Source organism: Hyperolius riggenbachi, chromosome 6 (genome assembly GCF_040937935.1).
Source record: "Hyperolius riggenbachi isolate aHypRig1 chromosome 6, aHypRig1.pri, whole genome shotgun sequence".
In the NCBI taxonomy this organism is placed as follows: domain Eukaryota; kingdom Metazoa; phylum Chordata; class Amphibia; order Anura; family Hyperoliidae; genus Hyperolius; species Hyperolius riggenbachi.
The window spans coordinates 198,470,189-198,487,394 of NC_090651.1; the positions used below are offsets into that span (position 1 = coordinate 198,470,189).

The window sequence follows — 17,206 nt, forward strand, 5'->3', positions numbered from 1 at the left end:
TTACATTGCAGAAATGCTAACCGCTAACGCTAAACGTGAAAAATGCTGCATGTCCTGCGTTTTGCAATTGGGTAATCGCAATCGCTCCAGTGGAATTTGGCCCTTCCATTAACATTTGCTGAGCGTTTAGGGAACTCGCTCACTAAACGCTCAGAAAATCGCTCTAGTGGGTAGTTGAGCCCTTACTATTATTTTAGCAAATAAGGGCTTGTAATTATTGATAAGGTGCGAAAAATACACCTTTATTTCCAAATAATATATTGTCGCCATGCATTGTACTAGGAACATAATTTAAATGTTGTGATAGCCAGCAATGGGCAAATAAAAAGTGTGGGCTTGATCTATAGTAGTATTGTTAATTTTAAAACTGTAGTGGATAGAATTAGAAAAATAGTGTATTTTTCATTTCTTTCCTTTTTTTCCCCTATAAAACGCACAGAAAATAAACAAATTACTGAAAACAAGTCCCGCCCACAAAAATCCTAATTTGTGGTGAAAAAAACCCAAGATATAGATCATTTAGGTGTAATAAGCACTGGTAAAGTTATGGTCACATGAATTGGAGAAGTGCTGAAAGGTGAAAATGGCATAGGACCATCTTTGGCATTCAGAACTGCCTATATTCTCATTGGCATTGATAATGGAGATCCTATATAGTTTTCAGGGAAAAATGTTATCATTTCTCCTACAACACATTGGCAAGTTCCATTAACCCTTTCCAATCCATTTAAGAGATCACCCATGTCCCAGCACTTGATCTCTGTGATCTCTCCTCCCAATAGTGGATAGCACGTGATAAAACATCAGCAAACTTATTCATTTTTTTTGTTTGTGAAAATGGAAGCAGATCCTATTTTTAGCTTTCTGTGTTGAGCAGACGTGTAAAAAATGTACCGAACAGTGCAAACCTGGCCTGAGGAAAGTGTCAAATGGACTTGGCTGCCAATTGCCAATTATAATACCGGCATCATGAATCATTAAAGCAATCTTGGCTGACTCTGGGGTTCACCTGTACTAACTCCAGATTCTGGACTGTGGCAGACCTCACTAGTCACCTCACCTGAGAGCACTCAGCTTTTAGAACTAAAAATCAGCAATGGTAGCGCCCAACTGTAGCATCCATATTCCTAAACTGATAGGATGTTTCTTCTATTCTTGCATGTTAGGAGAAGAGATGATCAATGAGATATTATCAATTCTTATTGCCCACAATGCTAAGCTGTAATTTTTGTAACAAGCTATGAAATGTGCACTGTATAAAAATGACTATGGTTCACACCTGGATTGATATTCACTAAATATCAAAATTGCTTACCTGCATGGCTTCTGAACATCCTTTATTTTTTTTTCTGTTTACAGATCTCACTTTGGCATTGTTGGAGGTCCACGTGGAACAGAAATTTGTGACAACAGTGCAAGGGCAGAGTATCACCCTCCCAATTTGGTACTCAAGCAGCTCCGATTTTAGACCATATGTATCATGGTACATAAAGCGAGAACAGAGTGAACAGGAACCGGTAGGTGCTGCCATGTTTAGGTTTGCATTCATAAATCAAGTTTTGTTTTTCATTATTTTATGAAAAATATAGTAAATGTGAAAAACATTAGCTTATGTCATTGGTTATTAAAGAGTCTCTGTAACATCAAAAACATCCCCTGTGGGGTACTCACCTCGGGTGGGGGAAGCCTCCAGATCCTAATGAGGCTTCCCACGCCGTCCTGCGTCCCACGGGGGTCTCGCTGCAGCCCTCCGAACAGCCGGCGACAGACCCGACTGTAAATTCAATATTTACCTTTGCTGGCTCCAGCGGGGGCGCTGTGGCTGCTTTCGGCTCCGAAGTAGACGGAAATACCCGATCTCAGTCGGGTCCGCTGTACTGCGCAGGCGCCGGAAACTTGCGCCTGCGCAGTAGAGCAGACCCGACGGCGATCGGGTATTTCCGCCTACTTCGGAGCCGACAGCCGTCAGAGCGCCTGCGCAGGAGCCGGGAAGGTAAATATTGACGTCATCTTGCACAGAGGGTTGCAGCGAGACCCCTGAGGGACGGAGGACGGCGTGGGAAGCCTCATTAGGATCCAGAGGCTTCCCCCACCCGAGGTGAGTACCCGCCAGGGGACGTTTTGACGTTACAGATCCTCTTTAAAGCCAACACTGGGTTCAAATAAATGACCCCCAAAGAATTCCAAACCTTTTTTATTATTAAATAAATTAAAACTTTGTTGTTTTTGTTCACGGTAGGCTGTGGCATGGTTCTCTGATCTCTTCAGGCTAAAAAACAGTAATGGATTATATCTGTTTTATTGATCGTGACTAAGAGGAAATCTTTATTTAAAGTATGGTTTGTGTAGGATGCACTTTGATCAGATACATTATTTAATGTATAAAAAGGCATATATGTATCTTAACTACAAAAAATGTACTTATCTTTGAAATGCAATTAATTGTTCCAACAGGAAAAGCCCCTCAAGGTGCTTAAAAGGTAACTTTTATTGGTTTACTTATAAAACCTTAATAGAGGCAAATGACACATAACTTATATAGTCGCGTATAAACCAAATTTTTCAGCACAAAAATGTGCTGAAAAGTTACCCCCTCGGCTTATATGCGAGTCAGTGGAGCAGAATGGATGGTGGAGCAGGTTTTGTTATCGGCAGATGAGCATAAGGATCATGCACTTGTGGTCGTGTTCTTGCTAGCTGGCCTCCTGCTGTGTCTGTCCCCCCCCCCCCCCATCCCCTGCAACATGGTGTGCAGAGTGCGCTGCTCAAGACTACCTGTGTCCCAGGCTTAAAGAATGTGCATGCAATGTGTCAGTTGTGCAATGATTAGGGATTCTTCCTGTGTGGCAGTCGCTATGCCTTATATCTATGACGCCGTATAGTCGTGTCTTGAGTCACAGCTGTATCAACCTTGGGACACATCTGGATACTGTGGAGGGGGCTATACTGGGGAGGGGGCTTATACGCAAGTCAATCACTTTTTCTTGGTTTCTGAGGTGAAAGTGGGTACCTCAGCTTATACGTGGGTCGGCTTATATGCGAGTATATACTGTAAATACATACAAGAAACTATTGTCTACACCATGCACAACCTACAATAGATTCTGTGTGTTGGGACACGCTAGGGCTATTTAGAAGAGGAGGATGGATAGATATACCGTAGTTTCTATCTCTTTCCTAGGCTGAGAGATAGCTAAGCTCTGGCTCTCTGGTCATATGACTCAGCTCAGCTAGCTACTTAGCGTATGCCACAATATTTTGCGTTGCCTCAAAAAGGCTCCCCCCTCTGCCATATTGTAAACATAACAGTATTGGTGAGTTAGTGCAAGACCTAAATATAGCTACAGGCACACCCAACATGTTTCATCCTTAGCGGGTTTTGTCAGGGGTACAGATATATACAGCGCACAAGTGTCAAAACATAACAACAAAAGCCCCCAGCCAACTTTTAAATAAATAACTGTCAGCAAGATAGCCTAAATCAGAGTAGGTTTTTTGAGGCAACGCAGTATATTGTGGCATACACCGAATAGCTGGCTGGGCTAAGTCATATGACCAGAGAGTCAGCTTTCAGCTTCCTCCTATGCTGAGAATACACGGGTCAATTGTGGGGCTCGATTCTGCGCCTGATAGTTTTGCCCGCTCGATTATCTTATCTTCCGCTCGTGTTTCTTATCTTTTTTCAATTCACTTCAATGATGAATTGAGCGGCAAAACGATCGAACGGTGATTGGACATGTCGGAAATGATCTATCTAACCATCTTATCAGCTCAGAATCAAGCTGTGTATAGAGGTGTACCGAACAGTTCGCCGGCGAACGGTTCCAGGCGAACATTGGGGGTTCGCGTTCGCCTGCGCCAGGCGAACTTTTCCGGAAGTTCGATTCGCCCCATAATGCACTATGAGGGTCAACTTTGACCCTCTGCATCACAGTCAGCAGGCACATTGTAGCCATTCAGGCTACAGTAAGCCCTGGAGCCCCACCCTCCCTTATATAAGGCAGCCTCCGGCGGCCATTACAGTCACTCGTGTGCCTGCTAGAGAGAGGAAAGGGACGGCTGCTGCAGACTTTTTCTCTTAGGGACAGATTAGTTAGGTTCTAGGCTGCTTTGCTTGTTCCTGACTGATTAATATTGCTTTTAAAGCACCCAGCAACAGCTCTTTTCAGAGCTCAACCTGTACATTTTTTTTTCCTGACACTTTTGTTGCATGCACAGCCTTGCTAATTGATAGTGTGTGTGCCACTGCCAGCAGCCCAGCACATTCAGTGACTGACTGCCTGTGTGTGTGACAGGGAGCTGCACATTGTACTACCCAGTACTGCATATACCCCAGTACCTGTTGTGTTTACTTAACCCACCTCATCACTGCATATACCTAGCTTTGTGTTGAGTGAACCCAGCTCACTGCATCTAACTACCCAGTACCTGTTGTGTTTACTTAACCCACCTCATCACTGCATATACCTAGCGTTGTGTTGAGTGAACCCAGCTCACTGCATCTAAGTCTAACTACCTGTTGTGTTGAGTGAGAACCCACCTCACTGCATCTTAAGTACCTTTACTGTATACTGTTCAGTGAACCCAGCTCACTGCATCTAACTACCCAGTACTTGTTGTGTTTACTTAACCCACATCATCACTGCATATACCTAGCGTGGTGTTGAGTGAACCCAGCTCACTGCATCTAACTACCTGTTGTGTTGAGTGTGAACCCACCTGGCCACCTCACTGCATCTAACTACCTGTTGTGTTGAGTGAGAACCCACCTCACTGCATCTTAAGTACCTTTACTGTTGAGTGAACCCAGCTCACTGCATCTAACTACCTGTTGTGTTGAGTGTGAACCCACCTGGCCACCTCACTGCATCTAACTACCTGTTGTGTTGAGTGAGAACCCACCTCACTGCATCTTAAGTACCTTTACTGTTGAGTGAACCCAGCTCACTGCATCTAACTACCCAGTACCTGTTGTGTTTACTTAACCCACCTCATCACTGCATATACCTAGCCTTGTGTTGAGTGAACCCACCTCACTGCATCTTAAGTACCTTTACTGTTGAGTGAACCCAGCTCACTGCATCTAACTACCCAGTACCTGTTGTGTTTACTTAACCCACCTCATCACTGCATATACCTAGCGTTGTGTTGAGTGAACCCAGCTCACTGCATCTAAGTCTAACTACCTGTTGTGTTGAGTGAGAACCCACCTCACTGCATCTTAAGTACCTTTACTGTATACTGTTCAGTGAACCCAGCTCACTGCATCTAACTACCCAGTACCTGTTGTGTTTACTTAACCCACATCATCACTGCATATACCTAGCGTGGTGTTGAGTGAACCCAGCTCACTGCATCTAACTACTACCTGTTGTGTTGAGTGTGAACCCACCTGGCCACCTCACTGCATCTAACTACCTGTTGTGTTGAGTGAGAACCCACCTCACTGCATCTTAAGTATCTTTACTGTTGAGTGAACCCAGCTCACTGCATCTAACTACCTGTTGTGTTGAGTGTGAACCCACCTGGCCACCTCACTGCCTCTAACTACCTGTTGTGTTGAGTGAGAACCCACCTCACTGCATCTTAAGTACCTTTACTGTTGAGTGAACCCAGCTCACTGCATCTAACTACCCAGTACCTGTTGTGTTTACTTAACCCACCTCATCACTGCATATACCTAGCCTTGTGTTGAGTGAACCCAGCTCACTGCATCTAATTACCTGTTGTGTTGAGTGTGAACCCACCTGGCCACCTCACTGCATCTAACTACCTGTTGTGTTGAGTGAGAACCCACCTCACTGCATCTTAAGTACCTTTACTGTTGAGTGAACCCAGCTCACTGCATCTAACTACCTGTTGTGTTGAGTGTGAACCCACCTGGCCACCTCACTGCATCTAACTACCTGTTGTGTTGAGTGAGAACCCACCTCACTGCATCTTAAGTACCTTTACTGTTGAGTGAACCCAGCTCACTGCATCTAACTACCCAGTACCTGTTGTGTTTACTTAACCCACCTCATCACTGCATATACCTAGCCTTGTGTTGAGTGAACCCAGCTCACTGCATCTAATTACCTGTTGTGTTGAGTGTGAACCCACCTGGCCACCTCACTGCATCTAACTACCTGTTGTGTTGAGTGAGAACCCACCTCACTGCATCTTAAGTACCTTTACTGTTGAGTGAACCCAGCTCACTGCATCTAACTACCTGTTGTGTTGAGTGAGAACCCACCTGGCCACCTCACTGCATCTAACTACCTGTTGTGTTGAGTGAGAACCCACCTCACTGCATCTTAAGTACCTTTACTGTTGAGTGAACCCAGCTCACTGCATCTAACTACCCAGTACCTGTTGTGTTTACTTAACCCACCTCATCACTGCATATACCTAGCCTTGTGTTGAGTGAACCCAGCTCACTGCATCTAATTACCTGTTGTGTTGAGTGTGAACCCACCTGGCCACCTCACTGCATCTAACTACCTGTTGTGTTGAGTGAGAACCAACCTCACTGCATCTTAAGTACCTTTACTGTTGAGTGAACCCAGCTCACTGCATCTAACTACCTGTTGTGTTGAGTGAGAACCCACCTCACTGCATATAGCTAGCATACCCCCGAGATGGACAAAATGGACAAACCAGGTAGAGGAAGAGGTAGAGGCAGACCCAGAGGAAGGCCACCAGGCACCGGCAGGTCTGTGGCTGTGCGAGGTGGTGTTGCTGTGATTTCATGCGGACCTGCCCCAAAATACAGTGCTCAGAAGAAGGCACGTGCCATCACTTCCCAAAATCGTGAGGAGGTGATTGAGTATTTAACACAGAACACCTCATCTCCCGCAGCTACCAGCGCTACAACAAGCACCACATCCGCTGCATTTGACACTTCGCAGGAGTTATTTGGTGGTGGTGGTGAAATCACTGATTCCCAGCCACTACTGCAACAACAACAAGAAGGCGCAGGTACACCACCTCATACGTCTGAGTTAGGTGGCGATAGTATGGACGTAACGTGTGTGGATGGGGATGATGGTGGACCACCTGAAGTTGGTGCACTTGAGGAGGTGTCTGAGGAAAGCGCAGCTGGCCAGGAGGATTATGATGACGATTATACGGATAGCACATATGTTCCCGGTAGAGGAGATGACCAGGGGGACAGTTCAGAGGAGGAGTCAGAGAGGAGTAGGAGGAGACGACTCCATGATAGAAGCAGAGGGAGCTCGTCCTCAGAAACAGCTGGGGGCAGTGTCCGGTGCCATGTATCGCCAGCTATGGCCAGGGAGCACACATGCCCTTCAACGTCAGCTGCTGCTGATGCCACCGTAGCGCCATCACCCCAGGGGGCCTCAGCGGTTTGGAAATTTTTTCACGTGTGTGTCTCAGATCGGAGCAAAGCCATCTGTTGTCTCTGCCAGCAAAAATTGAGCCGTGGAAAGGCCAACTCTCACGTAGGGACAAGTGCCTTACGAAGGCACCTGGAGAGAAGGCACAAACAGCTATGGCAAGAACACCTGAGTAAAAGCAGCACTCCTCAAAAGACAAGCCAAACTCCTTCTCCTCTTCCTCCTTCAGGTGCATCGTCTTCATCCACTTTCTCCCTTGCACCTTCACAGCCACCCTCCTTCACACCGCCTCTTCCCTTGAGCGGTTCCTTCTCCTCTGCCCACAGCAGTACCCAGCTGTCCGTGAAGGAAGTATTTGAGCGGAAGAAGCAAATGTCTGCCAGTCACCCTCTTGCCCGGCGTCTGACAGCTGGCGTGGCGGAACTATTAGCTCGCCAGCTATTACCATACAAGCTGGTGGAGTCGGAGGCTTTCCGTAAGTTTGTGGCCATTGGTACACCGCAGTGGAAGATACCAGGCCGCAATTATTTTTCTCAAAAGGCCATACCCAAACTGTACCGTGCAGTTGAGAGGCAAGTGGTGTCATCTCTGGCACACAGCGTTGGGTCAAGGGTCCACCTGACCACGGATGCCTGGTCTGCCAAGCACGGGCAGGGCCACTACATTACATACACAGCCCATTGGGTCAACCTGGTGACCGATGGCAGCAAGCAGGGAGTACGTGGCTGCGCAGAGGACCGACTTGTCACACCTCCACGGCTTGCAGGCAGGCCTCCAGCCACCTCCTCTCCACCTGCTATCACCGCTTCGCTGTCGTCATCCTCCTCCTCCTTGGCTGGTGCCGCCATCTCTTCCCCAGCTACACAGCCCCAGCACCCCAGGGCCTATGCTGCATGCCAGGTGCGACGGTGTCATGCAGTGTTAGACATGTCTTGCCTGAAAGCGGAGAGTCACACTGGAGCAGCTCTCCTGGCTGCTCTTAACAAACAGGTGGAGCAATGGCTGACCCCGCACAAGCTTGAGATCGGCAACGTGGTGTGTGACAACGGCAGCAATCTCATTGCTGCGTTGAATTTGGGAAAGCTGACACACATACCCTGCATGGCACATGTGCTTAATCTGGTCGTGCAAAGATTTGTGTCCAAGTACCCAGGCTTAGAGGACGTCCTGAAGCAGGCCAGGAAGTTGTGTGGGCATTTCAGGCGCTCTTACAAGGCCATGGCACGCTTTGCAGAGATTCAGCGTAGAAACAACTTGCCGGTGAGACGCCTGATTTGCGATAGCCCGACTCGCTGGAATTCCACCCTGCTGATGTTCTCTCGCCTGCTAGACCAGGAGAAAGCCGTCACCCACTACCTGTATCATTACAGTACAAGGACACAATCTGGGAGGATGGGGATGTTGTGGCCCAACAACTGGACACTGATGCGAAATGCATGCAGGGTCATGGAGCCCTTTGAGGAGGTGACCAAACTGGTGAGTCGCGATGAGGGCACCATCAGCGACTTGATCCCCTACGCCTACTTCCTGGAGCGTGCCGTGCGTAGAGTGGTGGATACAGCTGTGGAGGAGCGTGAACAAGAAGAGTTAGGGCAGCAGGATTCATTGGAGCCATTTACACACGAACCCGATGTTTCCACAACACCGGCGGCAGCACAGAGGGGGGAGGAGGAGGAAGAAGAGGAGTCGTGTGGGGAAGGAGAGGAGTCAGACTCTAATGATGGTGATGATGAGGAAGGTGTTTCTGTGGAGGAGGAAGAGGCGGCGGAAGGAGAACAACCGCGGCAGCCATCACAGGGGGCTTCTGCTGCTCCACGTTCCCGTGGTATTGTTCGTGGCTGGGGGGAGGAAGAGGAGTTGCGTCCCGTCACTGAGGAAGAGCATGAGGAGATGGAGAGTACCTCTGCATCCAGCTTTGTGCATATGTCCTCTTTCATGTTGTCCAGCCTGTTGAGGGACCCCCGTATCAAAAAACTCAAGACGAATGACCTGTACTGGGTGGCCACGCTACTAGACCCTCGGTACAGGCACAAAGTGGCGGACCTCTTACCAACTCAACAAAAGGCGGAAAGGATGCAGCACTTGCAGAACAAGCTGTCGATGATGCTTTACAATGCGTTTAAGGGTGATGTGGCTGCACAACGCAATCAAGGTACCACTGGCAGTAACCCTCCTCCTCCCAAGTCCACGCAGGCAAGAACAGGACGCTCCAGCGATCTCAGGGTGATGTCGGACATGCGGACGTTCTTTAGTCCAACTTCTCGCCATAGTCCTTCCGGATCCACCCTCCACCAACGCCTGGACCGGCAGGTAGCCGACTACCTGGCCTTGAGTGTGGATGTAGACTCTGCGAAAAGCGACGATGAACCCTTGGACTACTGGTTGCGCAGGCTTGACCTGTGGCCAGAGCTGTCCCAATTTGCCATACAACTCCTCTCTTGCCCTGCCGCAAGCGTCCTGTCAGAAAGGACCTTCAGTGCAGCTGGAGGCATAGTTACTGAGAAGAGCAGTCGCCTAAGTCACGACAGTGTTCAGTACCTGACCTTTATCAAAATGAATGAGGAATGGATCACGGAGGGCTACTGCACGACCGAAGACTAAGTCAGTCCACTCCCCACACACAGCATCTCTGCCTGCAGGCCGCTTGACTGCCTTCTCCGCCACTACCAACAGGGTCCAGGACTCTAGGCGGATTCCTGAATTTTTAAGGCCGCTGCTAGCAGCGGCCGCAACACTAATTTTTCTGGTGCGTGTACATGTGCCCATCCCCCTTCGTGATCATTACCTTGCCGCGGTGAAGGGGCTTGCGCATCACAATGAAGCAATGACCGCCGGCTATTTGAGTGTCTCGGGTGGGGGTGGCACACAAAAGATATTAAGGTCGTTGCTTCATTGTGGTCAGACCAAATTTGATCAGCTGGAAAGTCACTGTTCTGTCATTCAGCTACATCAGCCGGGCAAGCATATGGGCTGAAAAGCCACCATCACCTGCACTCTCGTCACGGTGCGCACCAGTCCAGCACGGCCGTCACTACACAAACGGCTGTTTGCAGTCACTGCATACCTTTCACTGCATCTGTGACTGCACATTATACCTGGCAGTCAGTGCATAACTTGCACTTGAATGGATACACTTTCAAACAATTTAAAAATACAACCATCTAAACTTTCAAACAATTTAAAAATACAACCATCTAAACTTTCAAACAATTTAAAAATACAACCATCTATCATTTTCAAAAAATTTAAAAAAAGGGCAAAAAAACTTGCCCTCCGTAAAACATTCCTGGCAAATGCTTTCGACTTGGTTTGTCTTCCGCTGGCTCAAGGGTCCATCTGACCACAGATGCCTGGTCGGCAAAGCACGGTCAGGGCAGCTACAGCATGGGTCTCAGCAGGCTCCCACTTCTGGCCGGAATCCAACCTTCATTCCCCGCAGTGACAATGGCAGACTTGCCCTCCATAACGGATTCCCGTTAAAGGATTTAAAGTTAGTTCATTTCAATAAGGGCCGCAAAAGGTCCTCCTGAGTCCTGTATTGTTATTTTTGGTCACTACCTCGGGGCGGGCGTGCATGCCTGCCTGCTTCCCGCCTTGCCTGGATGTGTGGTGGTAGACGTTGATCAGGCTCCAACTCCGGAACGCAATACAAGAGGGAGCTCGTCCTCAGAATCAGCTGGGGGCAGTGTCCGGCGCCATGTATCGCCAGCTATGGCCAGACAGCCAACATGCCCTTCAACGTCAGCTGCTGATGCCACCGTAGCGCCATCAGCCCAGGGGGGCTCAGCGGTTTGGAAATTTTTTCACGTGTGTGTCTCAGATCGGAGCAAAGCCATCTGTTGTCTCTGCCAGCAAAAATTGAGCCGTGGAAAGGCCAACTGTCACGTAGGGACAAGTGCTTTACGAAGGCACCTGGAGAGAAGGCACAAACAGCTATGGCAAGAACACCTGAGGAAAAGAAGCACCCCTCAAAAGACAAGCAGCGGAGAACAACCGTGGCAGCCGTCACAGGGGGCTTCTGCTGCTCCACGTTCCCATGGTATTGTTCGTGGCTGGGGGGGAGGAAGAATGGATACACTTTTAAACAATTTAAAAATACAACCATCTAAACTTTCAAACAATTTAAAAATACAACCATCTAAACTTTCAAACAATTTAAAAATACAACCATCTATCATTTTCAAAAAATTTAAAAAAAGGGCAAAAAAACTTGCCCTCCGTAAAACATTCTTGGCAAATGCTTTCGACTTGCTTTGTCTTCCGCTGGCTCAAGGGTCCATCTGACCACAGATGCCTGGTCTGCAAAGCACGGTCAGGGCAGCTACAGCATGGGTCTCAGCAGGCTCCCACTTCGGGCCACAATCCAACCTTCATTCCCCGCGGTGACAATGGCAGACTTGCCCTCCATAACGGATTCCCGTTAAAGGATTTAAAGTTAATTCATTTCAAATACACAGCAGGGCCTCGAAAGTCCGCCTCCTGTATTGTTATTTTTGATCACTACCTCGGGGCGGGCGTGCATGCCTACCTGCTGCCCTCCTTGGATGTGTAGTGGTAGCCGTTTCTCAGGCTCCACACCGGATTCCATCTCTCATTTCCCGGCCATTACCCGGGGTCACAAATGACAGACTTGCCCGCCTCCATATGATTCTCGTGAAAGGAATGTGGTGTCATCTTTGCCCGCCATAACTGGTTCTCGTTAAAGGATTTAAAGTACATTCATTTCAAATACACATCAGGGCCTCGAAAGTCCGCCTCCTGTATTGTTATTTTTGGTCACTACCTCGGGGCGGGCGTGCATGCCTACCTGCTGCCCTCCTTGGATGTGTGGTGGTAGCCGTTTCTCAGGCTCCACACCGGATTCCATCCCTCATTCCCCGGCCATTACCCGGGGTCACAAATGACAGACTTGCCCGCCTCCATATGATTCTCGTGAAAGGAATGTGGTGTCATCTTTGCCCGCCATAACTGGTTCTCGTTAAAGGATTTAAAGTACATTCATTTCAAATACACAGCAGGGCCTCAAAAGTCCTCCTCCTGTATTGTTATTTTTGGTCACTACCTCGGGGCGGGCGGGCGTGCATGCCTGCCCGCTGCCCTCCTTGGATGTGTAGTGGTAGCCGTTGCTCAGGCTCCACACCGGATTCAAACCTCTCATTCCCCGGCCATTACCCGGGGTCACAATGGCAGACTTGCCCGCCTCCACAGGATTCTCATTGTAGCGGTACTGAACAAGTACACAGCAAGTAGAAAATGTAAATTAAAAACAAAACGTAAGCTTTTTAACAATGCCATGGAAAGTTGAGAAGGAAGTCACACATTACCTGACATCACTGAGTGAGGAAGAGCAATCACGCCATGTTGCGCAGTAGTCCAGCATGGCCGTCACTACACAAACAGCTGTTTGCGGTGCGTTACACAGTGAGTTTGGTGTGTCAGTGTGAAGCAGTACTCTAATTACACTCCCTGTTTGATGTATACACATGCAAGATGTTGTAAAGCACTTTATGCCTCCAATTTAGCATTCAATGTGATTTCTGCCCTTAAAACGCTGCTTTGCGTCACATCCAGATTTTTCACCGGGACTTTTGTCATGTATCCCACTCCGCCATGCCCCCCTCCAGGTGTTAGACCCCTTGAAACATCTTTTCCATCACTTTTGTGGCCAGCATAATTTTTTCTATTTTTCAAAGTTCGCCTCCCCATTGAAGTCTATTGCGGTTCGCGAATTTTTCCGCAAACCGAACCTTCTGCGGAAGTTTGCGAACCCGGTTCGCGAACCGAAAATCGGATGTTCGCGACATCTCTAGCTGTGTATTCCCAGCATTAGCCTAGGAAATAGATAGAAACTATATATATATATATCCCTTCTCCTCCTCCTCCTAATAGCTCTAAAGTGTCCAAACACACAGACTATTGGGGGTTATGTTAATTACCCTGAGTACTCAATTAGTGAGTGTTTTATCTCTGAAATGGCCAGTAATAAATAACTAAATAAATCACTGGAGATAATTAACTACAGATCGCTTATCTCTTTCTCAATCTCTCAGTATTTTGCTAGCATTTTGTACAATGGTTTTCATAGCATTTTCAAGCTCTTTTAGAAGCTTTTAGTGCGAGCAATCTGTAAAGCGATAGCAATTTGCATTTTTTGTGAGTCTCAGGTCATAAAATTGCTGCAAAATAGCTTTTGTACAGTGATTGAAAAGTGATTTTGCAGTGCTCCTATCTTTTGCATTGGAGCGCAATCGCTCCAGAAATTATGCAGGACACGGTATTGGAATTTGGCAAAATTACAATTGCTCCTGCAGGATCACCTCCATTGACTTTCATTAGCCTAGCACTTTTGGAATCATCACCAAACACCACCTATTCCAGAGCGAGACTGAAAGTGCTCTAGTGGGCCCCAAGCCTTATTTTTTAGGGTTGTTTCACACCAAGAACACTTTTAAAGAGCTTTTCTGATCACCAACACTTTCCAGTGTTTTGAAATGAACTCCTATGGACTAATTTCACACCAAATCACTATACAATCTCTCCAAAAGGCCCATTCACACTTGCAATTGCAAAATGCTATGGAAGTCGCCTAGCGGTTTTAATTCCGATCACACTTGCGATCATACAGTGAATAAGAATGGCTCCAAAAATGTCACCATGTAATAAATGTCAGAATGTAAATCGGGGAGAGGAAAGATTTTACAATGAGCAAACACTGACTAAATCATTTATACATAATTATGGTAAAAAATGAAGCACTTTTTTTACCACATTATTTTCACTGGAGTTCCTCTTTAAAGCACTATCAACTCCTTTCGTGGATAATCCATTTTCATCAGAAATGTGGCGATGCTCACACTGCAGAATTAGTCACTTGGCACTATCACTGTTGAAGTGAGGTCACCCGAGATACGCATTGATGGTGCTTTAATTAGTAGTAATTAATACCTCGATTATTTATTGGCTGCTTATTTCAGAGATAGATCACTTACTCTACTCTTCTTTTTTGTATTTTAATTATTTTCCACAAAAACCACAGTATGTTCAAATTTTGGAGTGGGTGATAGTTTATTTAGGTACTTAAAGGAAAGCCTCGTGTAAAAAAAAAAAGAGGTCTACTTACCTGGGGCTTCCTTCAGCCCCTAGCAGCCGATCTGTCCTTCGCCGCAGCTCTAGTGTATCCTCCATTGCAGATACTGACCTCACCAGAACTACTGCGCATGGCAAGGTCAGCATCTGCAACAGAGGGCGGCGAGGGACAGATCTGCTGTCAGGGGCTAGAGGTAGCCACAGGTAAGTAGTTCTTGTTTTTTTTTTAACTTGGATGTGTCCTTTAATCTAGTAGAGCATAGTGATATGCACACATTTTGCATAGTCGTAATGTTGCATTGAAATTTGCTATTACGATGCAAAATTGCAATGCGAAATTTTGAGAAAAATCGCAATTAAGTTTGTAATTGTAATCGGGAACCGTAATTTCGAATTTTTGCGGAATGTCATGCTGACATTAGTGGTTAATAGCACAGCCCCATACATGCTATTGTCACCAAAATTGCTACATATGGTAAGGAGAATAGTGGGTATAAGCTAACAATTTTTCAAGAAGACATTGTAGTTTTTGAGAAAATCAAAGGAAAAATGTTTTTTCAACTCAGAAAAATAACAGTTTAATATTTTTCCTTTGCATTTCTAGAATTGATTTTCTCAAAATCTACAAGGTCTTTTTGAAAAATTACTTTTTTAACTTGTACACACTTTCTCCTTAACTTATGTAGCAATTTGGGTGACAATAGCATGTCACCAAAATTGCTGCGCATGCTAACTGGTTCAGCCTACGGGCTGGAGGAATTTTCACATTTCAGTGCTTCTCCCATTCATTCCCCAATAACTTTATCACTACTTATCTCACCTAAATGATCTAGATCTTGTTGTTTTGCAAGTCAATTTAGGCTTTGGGGGTAATATTTTTTTTAGTAATAATTTTATTCTCTATGCATTTTAAAGGGGAAAAAAAGAGAAATAAATGAAAAAATACAATATTATTCCATTTCAATTCACTATAGTTTTAAAAATAAACAATGCTACAGTACAGTAAACCCACATATTTTATTTGCCCATTTATCCTGGTTATCCAAACATTTAAACTATGTCCCTAGTACAATGTATGGTGCTAACATATTATTTGGAATTAAAGGTGTATTTTTTTCTGTCTTGTGTTTCTTGTTTTCATATAGTACCCTAGCAATAATTACAAGCCCTAATTTGCAAAAATAACAGTAATATACCCTCATGGCATTCATATTAAAAAAGCTGAGTCCCTAAGGTAACAATTTATGTATTCTGCTTTAAATTCTGTCACTTTGTTTTATTTTTACAAGCTTTTTATTTTGGTACTGAATATATAAAAATAAAAAAATATTGCTTTTGATTCAGTTTGGCACTAAAATTAATTCACAAGACATAGGCCTCAAACCAGAAAAACCCTAAAATCTATTCTACAACTTGTCCCGGTTAAACGATACCACATATGTCATCTGATAACTACAGTGGGTTGCAAAAGTATTCGGCCCCCTTGAAGTTTTCCACATTTTGTCACATTACTGCCACAAACATGCATCAATTTTATTGGAATTCCACATGAAAGACCAATACAAAGTGGTGTACATGTGAGAAGTGGATCGAAAATCATACATCATTCCAAACATTTTTTACAAATAAATAACTGCAAAGTGGGGTGTGCGTAATTATTCGGCCCCGAGTCAATACTTTGTAGAACCACCTTATGCTGCAATTACAGCTGCCAGTCTTTTAGGGTATGTCTCTACCAGCTTTGCACATCTAGTGACTGAAATCCTTGCCCATTCTTCTTTTCAAAACAGCTCCAGCTCAGTCAGATTAGATGGACAGCATTTGTGAACAGCAGTTTTCAGATCGTGCCACAGATTCTCGATTGGATTTAGATCTGGACTTTGACTGGGCCATTCTAACACATGGATATGATTTGTTTTAAACCATTAGATTGTTGCCCTGGCTTTATGGTTAGGGTCATTGTACTGCTGGATGGTGAACCTCCGCCCCAGTCTCAAGTCTTTTGCAGTCTCCAAGAGGTTTTCTTCCAAGTTTGCCCTGTATTTGGCTTCATCCATCTTTCCATCAACTCTGACCAGCTTCCCTGTCCCTGCTGAAGAGATGCACCCCCCGAGCATGATGCTGCCACCACTATATTTGACAGTGGGCATGGTGTGTTCAGAGTGATGTGCAGTGTTAGTTTTCTGCCACACATAGCGTTCTGCATTTTGGCCAAAAAGTTCCATTTTGGTCTCATCTGACAAGAGCACCTTCTTCCACATGGTTGCTGTGTCCCCCACATGGCTTGTGGCAAACTGCAAACGGGACTTCTTATGCTTTCTATTAACAATGCCTTTCTTCTTGCCACTCTTCCATAAAGGCTAACTTTGTACAGTGCATGACTAATAGTTGTCCTATGGACAGAGTCTCCCACCTGAGCTGTAGATCTCTGCAGCTCGTCCATAGTCACCATGGGCCTCTTGACTGCATTTCTGATCAGCGCTCTCCTTGTTCGGCCTGTGAGATTAGGTGGATGGCCTTGTCTTGGTAGGTTTGCAGTTGTGCCATACTCCTTCCATTTCTGAATGATCGCTTGAATAGTGCTCCTTAGGATGTTCAAGGCTATGGAAATCTTTTTGTAGCCTAAGCCTGCTTTAAATTTCTCAATAACTTGATCCCTGACCTGTCTTGGACCTGTCTTGTGTGTTCTTTGGACTTCACGGTGTTGTTGCTCCCAATATTCTCTTGGACAACCTCTGAGGCCCTCACAGAGCAACTGTATTTGTACTGACATTAGATTA

At 45.9% G+C, this 17,206-nt stretch overlaps 1 protein-coding gene across 6 annotated transcripts in view; it reads left to right on the forward strand.

The window, feature by feature from the left end:
• The window catches only part of MSANTD2 (Myb/SANT DNA binding domain containing 2), a 538,095-nt gene that overhangs the window by 474,894 nt on the left and 45,995 nt on the right, over positions 1-17,206 (forward strand). For all 6 annotated transcript variants that reach the window (XM_068240270.1, XM_068240271.1, XM_068240272.1 and 3 more), the window contains one exon: positions 1,360-1,517. In XM_068240270.1, coding sequence (XP_068096371.1) covers positions 1,360-1,517 — 158 coding nt within the window. The remainder of the gene's footprint in view (positions 1-1,359; positions 1,518-17,206) is intronic.